Genomic DNA, 12,549 nt, shown 5'->3' with positions numbered 1-12,549 from the left:
CGTTTATTTATTTTTGGGACAGAGAGACAGAGCATGAACGGGGGAGGGGCAGAGAGAGAGGGAGACACAGAATCTGAAACAGGCTCCAGGCTCTGAGCCATCAGCCCACAGCCTGACACGGGGCTCGAAATCACGGACCGCGAGATCGTGACCTGGCTGAAGTCGGACGCTTAACCGACTGCGCCACCCAGGCGCCCCTGTAATGATTTTTAAAAAAGATATTTGTTTTTCACATATTTCTGTGAGCTACCCCCACCTAATGTCAGTATTTTGAGGCTAGACATAGAGCCTGTTACCTAATAGTTAGTCTATCACAAAAGATGTCACTTCTTTTTTTTAGTAAATGAAGAGATCAGTGGGTGTCGATTAATAATTCCACTTAATTTTTAAAAAATTATAGCAAAATATACATAACATAAAATTTACTATCTTAACTATTTTAAGTGTGCCTTTAAGCACTGTTAATTACATTCCTATTATTGTACAACCATCACTACTATCCATATCCAGACCTTTTTTCTTTTTTCTTTTTTTTTTATCTTACAGAAAAGAGCTAAGACTCTGTACCCATTAAACAATAACTCCCTATTCTCCACCACCCCCAGCCCCTGATAAGGTCCATTTTATATTCTCTCTGTCTAAATTTGACAGCTCTAGTTACCTCATATTAGTGGAATCATGCAGTATTTGTTTTTTTGTGACTGGCTTATTTCACTTAGTTTGATCTCCTCAGTTTGCAATTGTAACATGTCAGAATGTCATTCCTTTTTCAGGTGGAATAGCATTCCATTATATGTATATTCCACATTTTCTTTACCCATTCATCTATTGACAGACACTTGGATTACTTATAGCTCTTATGAATAATGTGCTATGAATGTGGGTATACAAACATCTATTTGAGACCCCGTTTAAAAAAAGTTTTTTTTAACATCTTATTTATTTTCAAGAGAGAGAGAGAGAGTGTGTGTGTGAATGGGGAAGGAGCAGAGAGAGGAGACACAGAATGTGAAGCAGGCTCCAGGCTCTGAACTGTCAGCACAGAGCCCTATGCAGGGCTTGAACTCGTGAACTGTGAGATGACGACCTGAGCTGAAGTCGGACACTTAACCGACCGAGCCACCCAGGTGCCCCTTGAGACCCCATTTTTAATTCTTTTGGTTATATTCTCAGAAGTGGAGTTGCTGGATCATCTAATTCTCTTTTAATGTTTTAAGGCACCAATTCCACTTAATTAACTAGATAGACTAAGGAAGCAGTGTTCCATTGCCTCAGGTCTATGATTTGGCACATCCCTTAGAGTCAAGGACATCAAGGTAAGGTGATCCAGGCCTTCTGTTTGGTATCAGGTCATGGGTAACAAGGAGTGGGGGTTGGGGAGAGTTTAAAGCCAAACCTCTGGGATCCAGGGTTACTTAAGTTCTTCAGCCTAGCCCACCCAGCCTCCCTAGCGCCCATAGTCTAAAGGATGCCTATTGATAACAATAGTCTGAGCAGAACTATAGAAAGACTGCAGTGCTGGTAAAAATGGATATTGATTTTCCCAGGCGTTGTAGTGAGTCCATATTGTTACTATTTTGAGAGCCATTAGAGCATAGTGATTAAGAACAGGGGATTCTAGAGCTAGAGCTCCTGGGTTTCATATCAGCTCAGCCTTTACTATGTGAGCTCTCTGTGCCACAATTTCCTTATTTGAGAATAGATGTTATAATAATTCCTACCTCATAGGATTATTTGGAGGATTAAATGAGTTAATATGTGTAACTGTTTAGAAAAGTGCTTGACATATAGTTCTCACTAAATGTTAGGTACTACTAATATTATTTTTAATTAGTATAAGTTACCATGTAGCTTTCCTTAAAACCTTTGGAAATAAGATGAATAGCATGATATTCTTTGAGCTAAACTTTTTGGATTTCCTGCACTATGAATCAAAAAAGATATGTAACAGCAGTTCAAAGAGAAGGGATTTGCTCCCAGGTCAGCAGGATTAGGTTGTAGCTTGATAAAACATGAACATCTATAGAGAATCGATACTAGTCATGACGGGAGTTGGTTATAGAAGTTTATGTTGTCTCTTACAGTCTTGGCCCCCTTAAACACTGTCCAGGGGTCAGGTGCTATTGTGCAGATCCCACCATTTCAGGTATGGTCTCCCTAGTAAGCAGAGTATGATAGCATTAAACATTTGATTTGAATACTGATGTCCTCTAATCCACAAAGCAACCTTCTGATTATAATTTGGCTTCCCAGGAGCTTCTCTGAATGGAGAGGCTGTATAGGCTAGACAACTTGAATTATCTGGTTGCATATCCAGTTGTAAGTCTCACTGGAAATCAGTACATTAGCTTTCTGTTTTTACATGTCAATCTTGGGAGCTTTATTAATCCAGGTCTGCCCTGGTTAATAGATCCATTCTCTGTCTTGACTAAGTGGGTAGCTGAGCCTACAAAACTGAGAGTCAAATCCTGCATCATGATAGATTCATAAAGGTAATGTTCCCCTCATCAGTTTCTTGGGATATACCCCCTGCGTCTTTTAGATCACCACATCACTAGCTGCTTTAATTTGTTGACTTGAATTTTTTTTTAGTTAAAAATTTTTTTTTACAATTTATTTTTGAGAGAGAGAGAGAGTACAGTCAGGGGAGGTGCAGAGAGAGAGAGAGAGAGAGAGAGAGAGAGAGAGAGAGAGAGAGAATCTGAAGCATGCTCTAGGCTCTGAGCTGTCAGCACAGAGCCCGATGTGGGGCTCATACTCACAAGCTGTGAGATCATGACCTGAGCCGAAATTGGATGCTTAACCGCTCAACTGACTGAGCCACCCAGGCACCCCTGGCTTGCATTTTCTTTATTGGAATTTCCATATGTGTGGCAGAAGTGGCAATTCTTCACTATCCTTATTGCCAGTTCGCTGAAGAGAGGTGGAACATTCCAACTTTTACTCTTCCCTAAATCCCTGGGCCAGCCTGGCATGATCAAGAACCCATTGTGTGGTGAGCAAGAAGTGTAATCACTGATTGTAGAAGCTTACTCCATGGAACTATTGTTTTAGGACAAGCCATCTTAGGGCAGATAGGGCTGAAAGGAACCTTAAATATGAGCTAGTCTATATCTCTTGTTTTATTAGTGGGGAAATAGAGACTACTTGCCAAGGGCCATGTGTCTTTGTGCTCTCTTAACAGTCTCATGTCTAAGGCTATATTGGCCGAGACTTGTGACCTGTCAGTAACATTCTTCCTAGCACCAGACTTCTCTAACTAGTACAAAAATTTAACTGCCAAAAGGCACTTTTATTTCCTATAGTTCAGGCAACATTTCTCCCCTTGTTATATATCATTGAAATCCAGGTTTGCATTTTAAATACAAATTCATCACAGATTTTAGGCTATGCCTTTAAGTGAATCCTTTGTAGCCTGATTGTGTCTTTTTGAACCACTTTGTAGGTAGATTTCATGGCAACTACTTGTATGTATGTATGTATGTATGTGTTTAAGAAGCCTATAGGGTGGGCAGGTCCTTCCCAACTGCTGTAGGGCCTCATCAGCCAGCCTGGCAAGAGGCTTCAGAGCTGGTGCCCACGTGGATAGAGATGCTGAATTTGTCATGTTGGGTCTTTTTTTTTTTTTTAACTCTACATCCCAAATTGTAGACATGTGATTTCATGATCTAATAATAAACTTCAATAGTACCTTTTAAAATAATAATTACATTATTATATTCCAATTATAATATAAAAATTTTCACATTAACATTAGAATATTCTTTTTAAAAATTTTAGTCATGTTTATTTTAATCACAATAGAAATCTCTATTCTAAATATTTTTCTTTCTTTGCCTCCTTCTCCTCCTCCTTCTACGTGTCCTTTAAGCTTTTTCTAATGGCAAAACTATCTCTGTTTTTTTACATTTTTTAAAATTTTATTTTTTTAATTTACATCCAAATTAGTTAGCATATAGTGCAACAATGATTTCAGGAGCCCCTTACCCATTTAGCCCATCCCCCCTCCCACAACCCCCCCAGTAACCCTCTGTTTGTTCTCCATATTTAAGAGTCTCTTATGTTTTGTCTCCCTCCCTGTTAATGGCAAAACTACCTTATAGCTGTTAACATTACTTTTTACATACACTAAGAAAAATTTGAGTAGCAATTTACAAATGGATATACATTTTTTTCTCATAATGCATCTTTACGTATTTCTAAGAGGAAAGTGAGGCAGAAAATGTGAATTGATTAAACACAACATGCTTTAATGTACATGCTTAGATGGTTAGTCAAGGAGCACTTCCTAGAAGTGTGTTTTGAACAAGATTTTAAGAGAATCTTATATATAGATATACGCCGGTGAAAAAGAAAGGTTCAGAAAGAAGGGAAGTAAAAGAAACAAATTATGCATTGGGGAGCTATATCAGGAGGAGGGAGAATGGATACTAATAAAAACAAGATGTCCATTGCAGGATGGTTAAGCAAGCTCTTAACTGGAATGGATAAGGAATGTTGGGAAGCAATGATTGGTAATGTTACTGAGATGTAGATTCACAATCTTGCTACCCACATTTTGCATGAATACTTGGCTAGATTCTAAGGGAAAACCAAAGAGCCGAGAGAGACAGTGCTTAACCTGTCAGAACTTACATTCTTGCTGATGAGACAAGGCAACTGAAGGCAGAGAAGGAGCCCTGATAGCCGGGAAGGGCAGCATGGATTTTATATGGTGTATGATGGAAGGAGCCTTTGCTGATTCTCATGTATCATCCTGCCTCTGTCATCTGCTCTGGAGGAAGAGGTCTGAGGTGGGAAATATCACATTGAGCAGGTGACTAGGTTTCAAAAATCAATTTTTGTCGCCATATATAATCAATTAGCAAAAGAACTTTTCCCCCCGACGCAAAACTCTTTAGAACCATTTTAGGAAAAAAAACAAAAAAGGGCTGCCTAAAGTCTTCTATCCATGATTAACAGTTAATGGAAAATCACTGGTTTACTTATGCAGACAGTACTTAATGTCAGTAGCTTCAGGCTGTTTTCCACTTTTACAGTAAATTTTTATACCGAAACCAGTTTAGGAAGCTATTTAGTCCATGGGCTTTTCTTTTTGGGGGAAAGATGATGTGGGTAGACTAGAACGATGACATTTCCTTTTCCACACCAGAATATCAGCAAGGTACTAATGGCTCCATTTTGATACCGTCACTTTCAAAATAGATCAAGTTGCTTATGGAAACATTTTGGATTATGTTAAAAGTAGTGTAGCTTTATAATAGTTGAGCTGGTAAATAATGCAGGTTTTGCTTTTAGAGTATCAGTTTATCTCCGATCTTGGATCAGACCTAAGAGAGAAAGTCTCCAGATTTTTGTTTGCTATCTAATAAGGCCTCTGGTAGTTGGTCTCATGTGGTAGAAATACAGATTTTATTTTTTTCCTTTCTTCTTCTTCTTCTTTTCATCTGCCTCTTTGGTACTTGCTAACTTCTCCATGATTTCCACTCTCTCTACTGGCATTCCAAGGGGAGGCCTTCTGAGGTCCTTGGTTTCCTGGAATGACATTTGAGGCATATTCAAGTGCCTTACGACATTCCTGGGTTTATGTGGGTTTTGACCCACGTGGATCGGTGGTAGGTCTCTGAAAGGCACCAGCACAAAAACGACAGGAACCCCGAGGTCTGGGGTCAGATTGGGTTGAGGTTGTCCATTAGCCACTTGAAAAGACTGTCCAGGAAAGACATTGTTTAAGAGATAGCTGTCTAAAGCTGCCTGAGCTTTTATGATCTGATTCTCTTTTGTCTGGGGAAGAACATCAGTGAAATACGGCCTCACTCCTGTTATGGCATTGATTTCATATGCGTTGTGCCTGTCAGCCTGTGCTCTCCCAGTTAAAATGGGCTGGAAAACAGTTGATCCTGAGACACCACTGACAAAGTTGTTGAGGAGAGAATGCCAAATGCTACCACTTATTGGGCTCAGAATGACCTGTGGCCATAAACTGGCCAGGCTCCGGAGAGCTTCGCGGTTCCAGGCCGAGGCAGGAAATTCAGGCTCAGTGTGATAGAGCTGAGAAAAGTAAATGCTAAGAGTAACATCTGGATACATTATTAAGAAATTGTACATTTTGCTGATGCAGCAGTGGTCGGCTTCATTACAAGGGGAGTTGCTGGAGTACAGAATGATATGCCTGATGGCGTTATTATTGCGTATGGCTGAGTCGAGATAACCATTCATCTCAAATAACATTGATTCTGGATGGGTGTTATTCCCGGTGCAACTGCTAGCGTGGCCCTTTTGCACCAGGCTTCCAGAGGAAGTTTTTAGTTCATAAAACGTGAGGTGCTTTGTTTGAGGATATGCTGGCCCATAAGGGAATCCAAAAATCTGATAAAATTCTGAATAGGGAACCCTTGCTTCTTCTCCTGTCCGAATATGGTAGGGACAGTTAGAGCAATCTAGAGAGAAGCTTAGCCAGTAATAAGGTTTTACAATTGTTCCATGATTTGCTAGGTATTCTTCATATAAGGGCTCCATTGCTAGTTTTATTGTCTTCTAGCTGCAACCCTAAACAAGGAAGAGAAATTATATATAAAAGCAGTGCAGGCAAAACGAAAGAAAATGCATTAACTTATTGAGCCATTACTATTTTTAATGCATTAAATGCGTTAACTTATTGAGCCATTTATTATTTTGAGCCATTAACTTATTTTTCTCTAAAGGAGGTAGAGTGCAATAGCTACAGAATCTTTGATTCTAGAACGTACTGATGTATATCCATAGATTAGAAAGCTCGGGATTCGTCTCTCTTCATTGAGAATCTTGAGGAGTGGGGAGGAAACAAAAAAGAAAGGCAAAATTATACCTTTATCTGTTTCATAGACCTGACTGAGGCAATAGAGCAAATGGGTTAACAGCGCAAGTTCTGGAGACAGACTGCCTTATTTCAAATCTGGGCTCTGTCGCCTACCAGCGTAGTGACTTTCTGCAAGTTGTTTACAGTTGGGAGTCACAGCTTCCTTGTCTGTAAAATGAAGGCAAGGGTAGAATCTACCTCCTAAGGTTTTCTCGAGGACCGAATGATGTAATCAATATAAAATGCTTTATTATGTGCATATGTATCATATTATTATATGAAGGACTCAATAAATATGAGCTGTGAGTAGTGGTAGTACAAATCCCAGGATTATCTAGATGATTCTTATTTATGAAAGTCTAAAGAAACAAGCAAGGGTTTTGCAATTTGTTCATAATGTTCTTCTTTTGTCTCTTTTCTGAATGATATTATCTAATTATCTGCATGGGTTTTGAGTGTGCCTGCATTTAAAATCAGCTATTTCTTCAGATCATTGGCAGTAAATGGGAGATAACTATCATTTTGGGAATGGGACCATGGGGTCTATTTTGCTTAATGGTAGAGACTTCTTGTAGGAATGATTATTCTTTGGGTCGTGGACAGTTACTCATTGCCATCTGAGAGTTGTATTTCCAGTGGGTGGGTCTTGTTAGAACATTTTGGAAACTTTACCATTCTGGAAAGCACATATGGTCCTTTAGGATATTTCAAATAAATAGTTTCTGGGATGTTAAACCACAAAACTTAAGCTCTTTTAAGTTTTGTTTTGTTTTTCCTTTAAACAAAAATTTCTGTTACCATTATTCCCAAAGAGCAACCTAGGGCATTATAGTATAGTTTTAAGAACACTAAAAAAATTTTTTTTAACGTTTACTTATTTTTGAGAGAAAAGAGACAGAGTGTGAGCAGGAGAGGGGCAGAGAGAAAGGGAGACACAGAATCTGAAGCAGGCTCCAGACTCTGAGTTGTCAGCACACAGCCTGACACGAGGCTTGAACTCACGAGCCATGAGATCATGACCTGGGCTGAAGTTGGATGCTTAACCGACTGAGCCACCCAGGCACACCAAGTTTTAAGAACATTAAAAAAAACCCACCTTTTTGTTATACAAGTATTACATATTTCTTGTAGAATATTTTTTAAAATACTGATACTTGAAGGGAAAAATAAAAACTCATGCTGTTGTGTCTCAGTTTACATTCCCATAACTGTTTACGTGTCTCTTCCCTCTGATCTTTTTGCTACATGTGTTCGTTATGCACAACATAAATGAAATCATGTTTATACTTTGCTTTTTCACTTAGTATTACGTCATTAGCATTTCCCCGTGTTATTAAAAATTCTTCGAAAAACAGTATTCATGGCTAGTTAGTATTTTATTACACAGCTAATATGTAATCAAATATTCAGGTGTTGGCCTCTTTTATGATTATAAATAACGATTTGATGAACATTTCTGTAGATAAATTGTATTTTTATTTTCTCTAGTGTAGATTACTAAAAGTTGTATTGGCTCAAGCTTTGTCAGATTGATTCTTGGGAAGGTGTTCCAATTTTATTTCATTCCCTCCCTGTGATGTTTATTTATCATTTATCGCTTCCTTTGCCGATTTGAGAAGTGAGCATCGGTATCCCTTTGTGGTTATAATTTGTACCTTTTCAGTTCGTTGTGAGGCTGAACACTTTTTCACACACTTATTGGTCTGTAGTATTTATTCTTCTGTGAAATACATTTGATTCCTAACCCCCCTTTTTTGAGGTGTTCCTGACTGATTTGTAAGAACTCTTTATGTATTAAGAATATTAGCTGTTATAACTTTTGCAAGTATTTCACTTGGCTTATAGAGCCATTTAATTATGCTGGTGGCATTTTTAATTATATCAAATTTTACATTTTTATAAGGTCTAATCTTTAGCCTTAAGATTTAGTTTTTACTATTGTACTTAGAAAAGACTTCTCTATCAAAGAGGAGTTAAATCCCCATATATTTTTCTAGAATATATATCTTTTACATTTAACTCTCTGTCCAGGCAACAAAATGGACAAAGTAGAAAATTTAAATGAGATAAACTGACCATTATAAAACAAACAAAATGACACATTTTGTCATTTTAGAAGTACGTATTACAGCCTTTCATATGGAAGCACTTTGATCAACTTCTTTCTTTTTCAACCCATATCACCTCCGTTCCTGTTCTTTTGGTACAGCTGAAGCCTACAGAGTTCCTTTGCTAACCCTGTTCCGGGCAGAAAATATTTTAGGAGCCCCAGGCCTGCTGTGGATGGAATGTGACTTCACTCATGTCACCATTATCCTAACGGCGTGTATTGGCAGTAATTCTGGACACCACACACCCATCAAATTCCAGGTTTCTCCTAATCTGTCATGTCAATTTAATCCATAAGAGCAGGTATCTGCCTCAGTTTCCTCCTCAGTGCTATATTTTCCTGATGCAACTGAATCCCTGCCCTGAGGCTTCCTAGACCTCATAACTTTTCCCCAGGACCCTGCATTCTTCCTGTTTTGTCCTTGGCAATGAATCCATTACCTGGAGCCTGACATCATCTCCTGCTTGATCCTGAGCATTGTTTTCTCCCTGGATCTCCTCCTCTTTCAGCCTTACTCATCAGACTATATCTCTCTGAATATTAAACCTTGCTGAAACCCAACCCAAAGTCTCACTTGCTCCTCGTGCCCTGGATGTGGTCTGCTGTTCAGTGGCACACCTGATATTCAAGTTACTACTCAAATGACAATTTCAAGTCATGCATGATTTGGGTAAGATGTTATAGAAGCAGTATCAAGAGGTCCTTTTCTGCCTTTGTGTTTTGGGGGTGGGTGGGATGGGTGGAGTTAACTATATGTAATGGTCCCAGAATTACCCTTATGGGAAGCATAAGTCTGTGCATGTTTCAAAGTAAAGGCAGTATGGAAAGTCCTGATTGCTTTTCTAAGTACTCCTTTCTTTTTGCTCCCTCTCCCATTTTAGCCAGGAATGGTGCATTATTACTGTAAGGAGATCTTGAGGACTAGTGGCCTTTATATGTAATGGAGGGAGCTCTGGAGTTTCATTCTTGCTAAATGGCTTTTTAGTGTTGACCAACTGTGGTTCTCTATTGGTGAAGTCTTCAATTTTTCAGAGGGTTTTTCTTTCTTTCTCTTTCTTTCTTTCTTTCTTTCTTTCTTTCTTTCTTTCTTTTCTTTCTTTCTTTTAATGGAATGCTTCACGAATTTGGTGTCATCCTTGCACAGGGGCCATGCTAATCTTCTCTGTGTCATTCCCATTTTAGTATATGTGCTGCCAAAGTGAGCACCAGAGACTGTTCTTTGATCACCTTCATCTGAAGGGAAATGGGAAAGAACACCTGCCCCCTTTGAACTCTTAAGAGACTTTGTGGTGTATATCATCAGTTTGCCACTGATCACAGACTGTCTTGTATTATTATCTTTTGGTATCTGCCCTTTCATTCTCCCCCTACCCAGGCAGGGGCCCTGTTCAGCCCAGGGCCTACCTTAGGAATCTTAGTTGGTTCACAGGCCAGGTTGGCTAAGACTTGTCTCCCCAGCATCCTGTGTCCCCACTAGCTGGTCCATTTCCCCCCACGTTGGCTGTGCTTGGGAAAGGCGTGCTACCCTCTTAGAGCAGATCTACGGGCAGTAAGAAGCAGAGATCTACAGAACCCAGATCCTTGCTTCCGGTTTTGCGTAGCCCCTGGACTGCGGCCCTGGGATGACAGCCTTCCTTAACTTAACATAAATGAGACATACATGAGGACAATCTGCTCTCTCTTCATCCAGCTAGGGTTTAGTGAGTGCTGGTAAAGCACAGTTTGCACTGGAGTAATTGGAGAATGGAGTTTGCCCTTCCCAATCTGTGCACAATCTGTTAGCAGCTAAAAACAAATGTTAGCAGTTATAATTACCATCATTTTGTCTCCAGGCTTGGATCACATTCCAGGTGTTCTAGAAGATAGTCCGTTTCCTTTCTTTTCTCTTTTAAGTACCATGCCCTGTTTGAAGCGGCTTCAGAGGGCAATTGTGCTGTAAATCTTCACCTCCTGTATTGGTTCAGGACTCTTTCGTAGTTTGTGCCTAGTAGTTCCTTTGAACTTTGCTGTCCCAAGTTAGAAAGACCTTTCTGAGGTATGGCTGCCTCTAAGAACACTGTTGAATTGGTGCCATGGTAACGTTTGCAAAGCAGCTACTGCTAGGATACGGCTCTGACACTTATTACTTTATTTGCATTTCAAACCACCTGTTCCAAAGATGAAAATATACATGAATGCATATTCCAGTCTGGATAAAAGCATACTATCTGACTATTTAAGTGAACGTCTTGTTTTTTTTTTTTTTTTTTTTTTTTCCTCCCTCTGGCTGTAAGAATCAAGCTCTGAAGTCATGCCTCTCAGAGTCTTTGTCCTGATCCAGAATAAGTGCCAGGCCTCATGTGTGGATACGGTTTGTTGGTTGTGTTGCCTGTGGAGGCACAAGGGCCTTTTCTTAGGAGGCTTGCCCTTCTGGGAGAAGGAGGCACCTATGAAAGGGAGCAGAGACTTGATCTCCCCCAAAAGAGGCGCTTTTTACTACTAGGTCCACAATCCCTGAAGAGAAAGCTCTTCAGTTTGTCCAAACCTGAGTCATTATGTGCTAGTAGTCTCTCTCTTACACATTCTCTGGGAGATCCTTCCTATTGGTATGTAGGTGGGTCCTTCCATCTTAAGGCAAACTTTGCCTCCGGATCAGTTGTGGCCCTTTCTCCATAGTTAATGGAAGAGCCACTCAGCCTTTTCCCCTCTGTTCCCTTGCCTCCCTTCAACTCCACACCATCTCCTAGGACATTGAACTTGTTGGTAGTAATGATTCATTGTCTATGGCCTCTCCCAATTACTCCCTCTTTCCTCTTCCTCAGGCCACTTGAAGCAACCAGTGGTGATCACTATTGTGTATTTCCATTACCTACCACCAAAAAGTTCTTAAATATATACTATGCTGAAGATAGCCCATCAGGGATAATGGAAGAACCTAGAAGGCTTCCTGCAGCAGTGTCACCACTCTTAACTGGTTCCTCCATCAAACTCCCAGTCTCCACAACAGCAAGTGTCCTTTCTCCTCTAGGGGGCTCCTTCTAGTTTAGATGTTTCATGTTGATCTCTGCCTTTTAAGGGTCTCACGTGTATTCACTTAACTCCTCAGCTAGTTATTTGTCAGTTACATTGTCTTCCATGCTTTTTTTTTGGTATGTGCTCACTGTTGTATCCCATTCCTTCCCCATGACTGGCCGCTGATCATGCCTTTGTCATTCTTACCTTCTGCCTCCATTTTCATAGTATCTCCTGAGTTTACAACTCAGCAAACTTGTAAATATAAAACCAAAATTTCATCTTTTATTTAACATTAATAAATGACATCCCATTTAAAAATATTACCTTAAAAATGAACCTCTATCCACTAGTATATTTACCAATTGCATTTTAGGTAATTTTAGGGATGGGTAATCCCTACGTAGCCACCATTTTTAAAAACAGCTCTATTGAGGGATAATTGAAAAATAAAAATTATGTATTAAATTTAGGGCGTACAACTTGATCTTTAAAAAAAAATTTTTTTTTACATTTATTTATTTTTGAGACAGAGAGAGAGCATGAACAGGGGAGGGTCAGAGAAAGAGGGAGACACAGAATCTGAAACAGGCTCCAGGCTCTGAGCTGT

At 39.6% G+C, this 12,549-nt stretch overlaps 2 protein-coding genes and 1 non-coding gene across 3 annotated transcripts in view; 1 reads left to right on the top strand and 2 right to left on the bottom strand.

Moving 5' to 3' along the window:
- The window catches only part of RGL1 (ral guanine nucleotide dissociation stimulator like 1), a 259,235-nt gene that overhangs the window by 6,528 nt on the left and 240,158 nt on the right, over positions 1 to 12,549 (top strand). The gene's annotated exons all lie outside the window — the stretch shown is intronic.
- Positions 4,229 to 10,994, bottom strand: APOBEC4 (apolipoprotein B mRNA editing enzyme catalytic polypeptide like 4). The gene is made up of 2 exons (XM_047840102.1): positions 10,764 to 10,994; positions 4,229 to 6,549 (listed from the first exon to the last, which is right to left on the bottom strand). Exon 2 carries the CDS (start codon positions 6,517 to 6,519, stop codon positions 5,413 to 5,415), a length of 1,107 nt encoding a protein of 368 aa, XP_047696058.1. The 5' UTR covers positions 6,520 to 6,549; positions 10,764 to 10,994; the 3' UTR covers positions 4,229 to 5,412.
- LOC125155919 (U6 spliceosomal RNA) lies at positions 10,049 to 10,154 on the bottom strand. The gene has a single exon (XR_007148427.1). It is a non-coding gene; the product is annotated as a U6 spliceosomal RNA (small nuclear RNA).

The sequence above is a fragment of the Prionailurus viverrinus genome, chromosome F1 (assembly GCF_022837055.1).
Source record: "Prionailurus viverrinus isolate Anna chromosome F1, UM_Priviv_1.0, whole genome shotgun sequence".
Lineage (NCBI taxonomy): Eukaryota > Metazoa > Chordata > Mammalia > Carnivora > Felidae > Prionailurus > Prionailurus viverrinus.
This window is presented reverse-complemented; position numbering and strand designations above follow the sequence as displayed.

Excerpts from the sequence above, each read along its gene's own strand:
- APOBEC4 (XM_047840102.1), bottom strand. The coding sequence starts at position 6,519 with ATGGAGCCCTTATATGAAGAATACCTAGCAAATCATGGAACAATTGTA.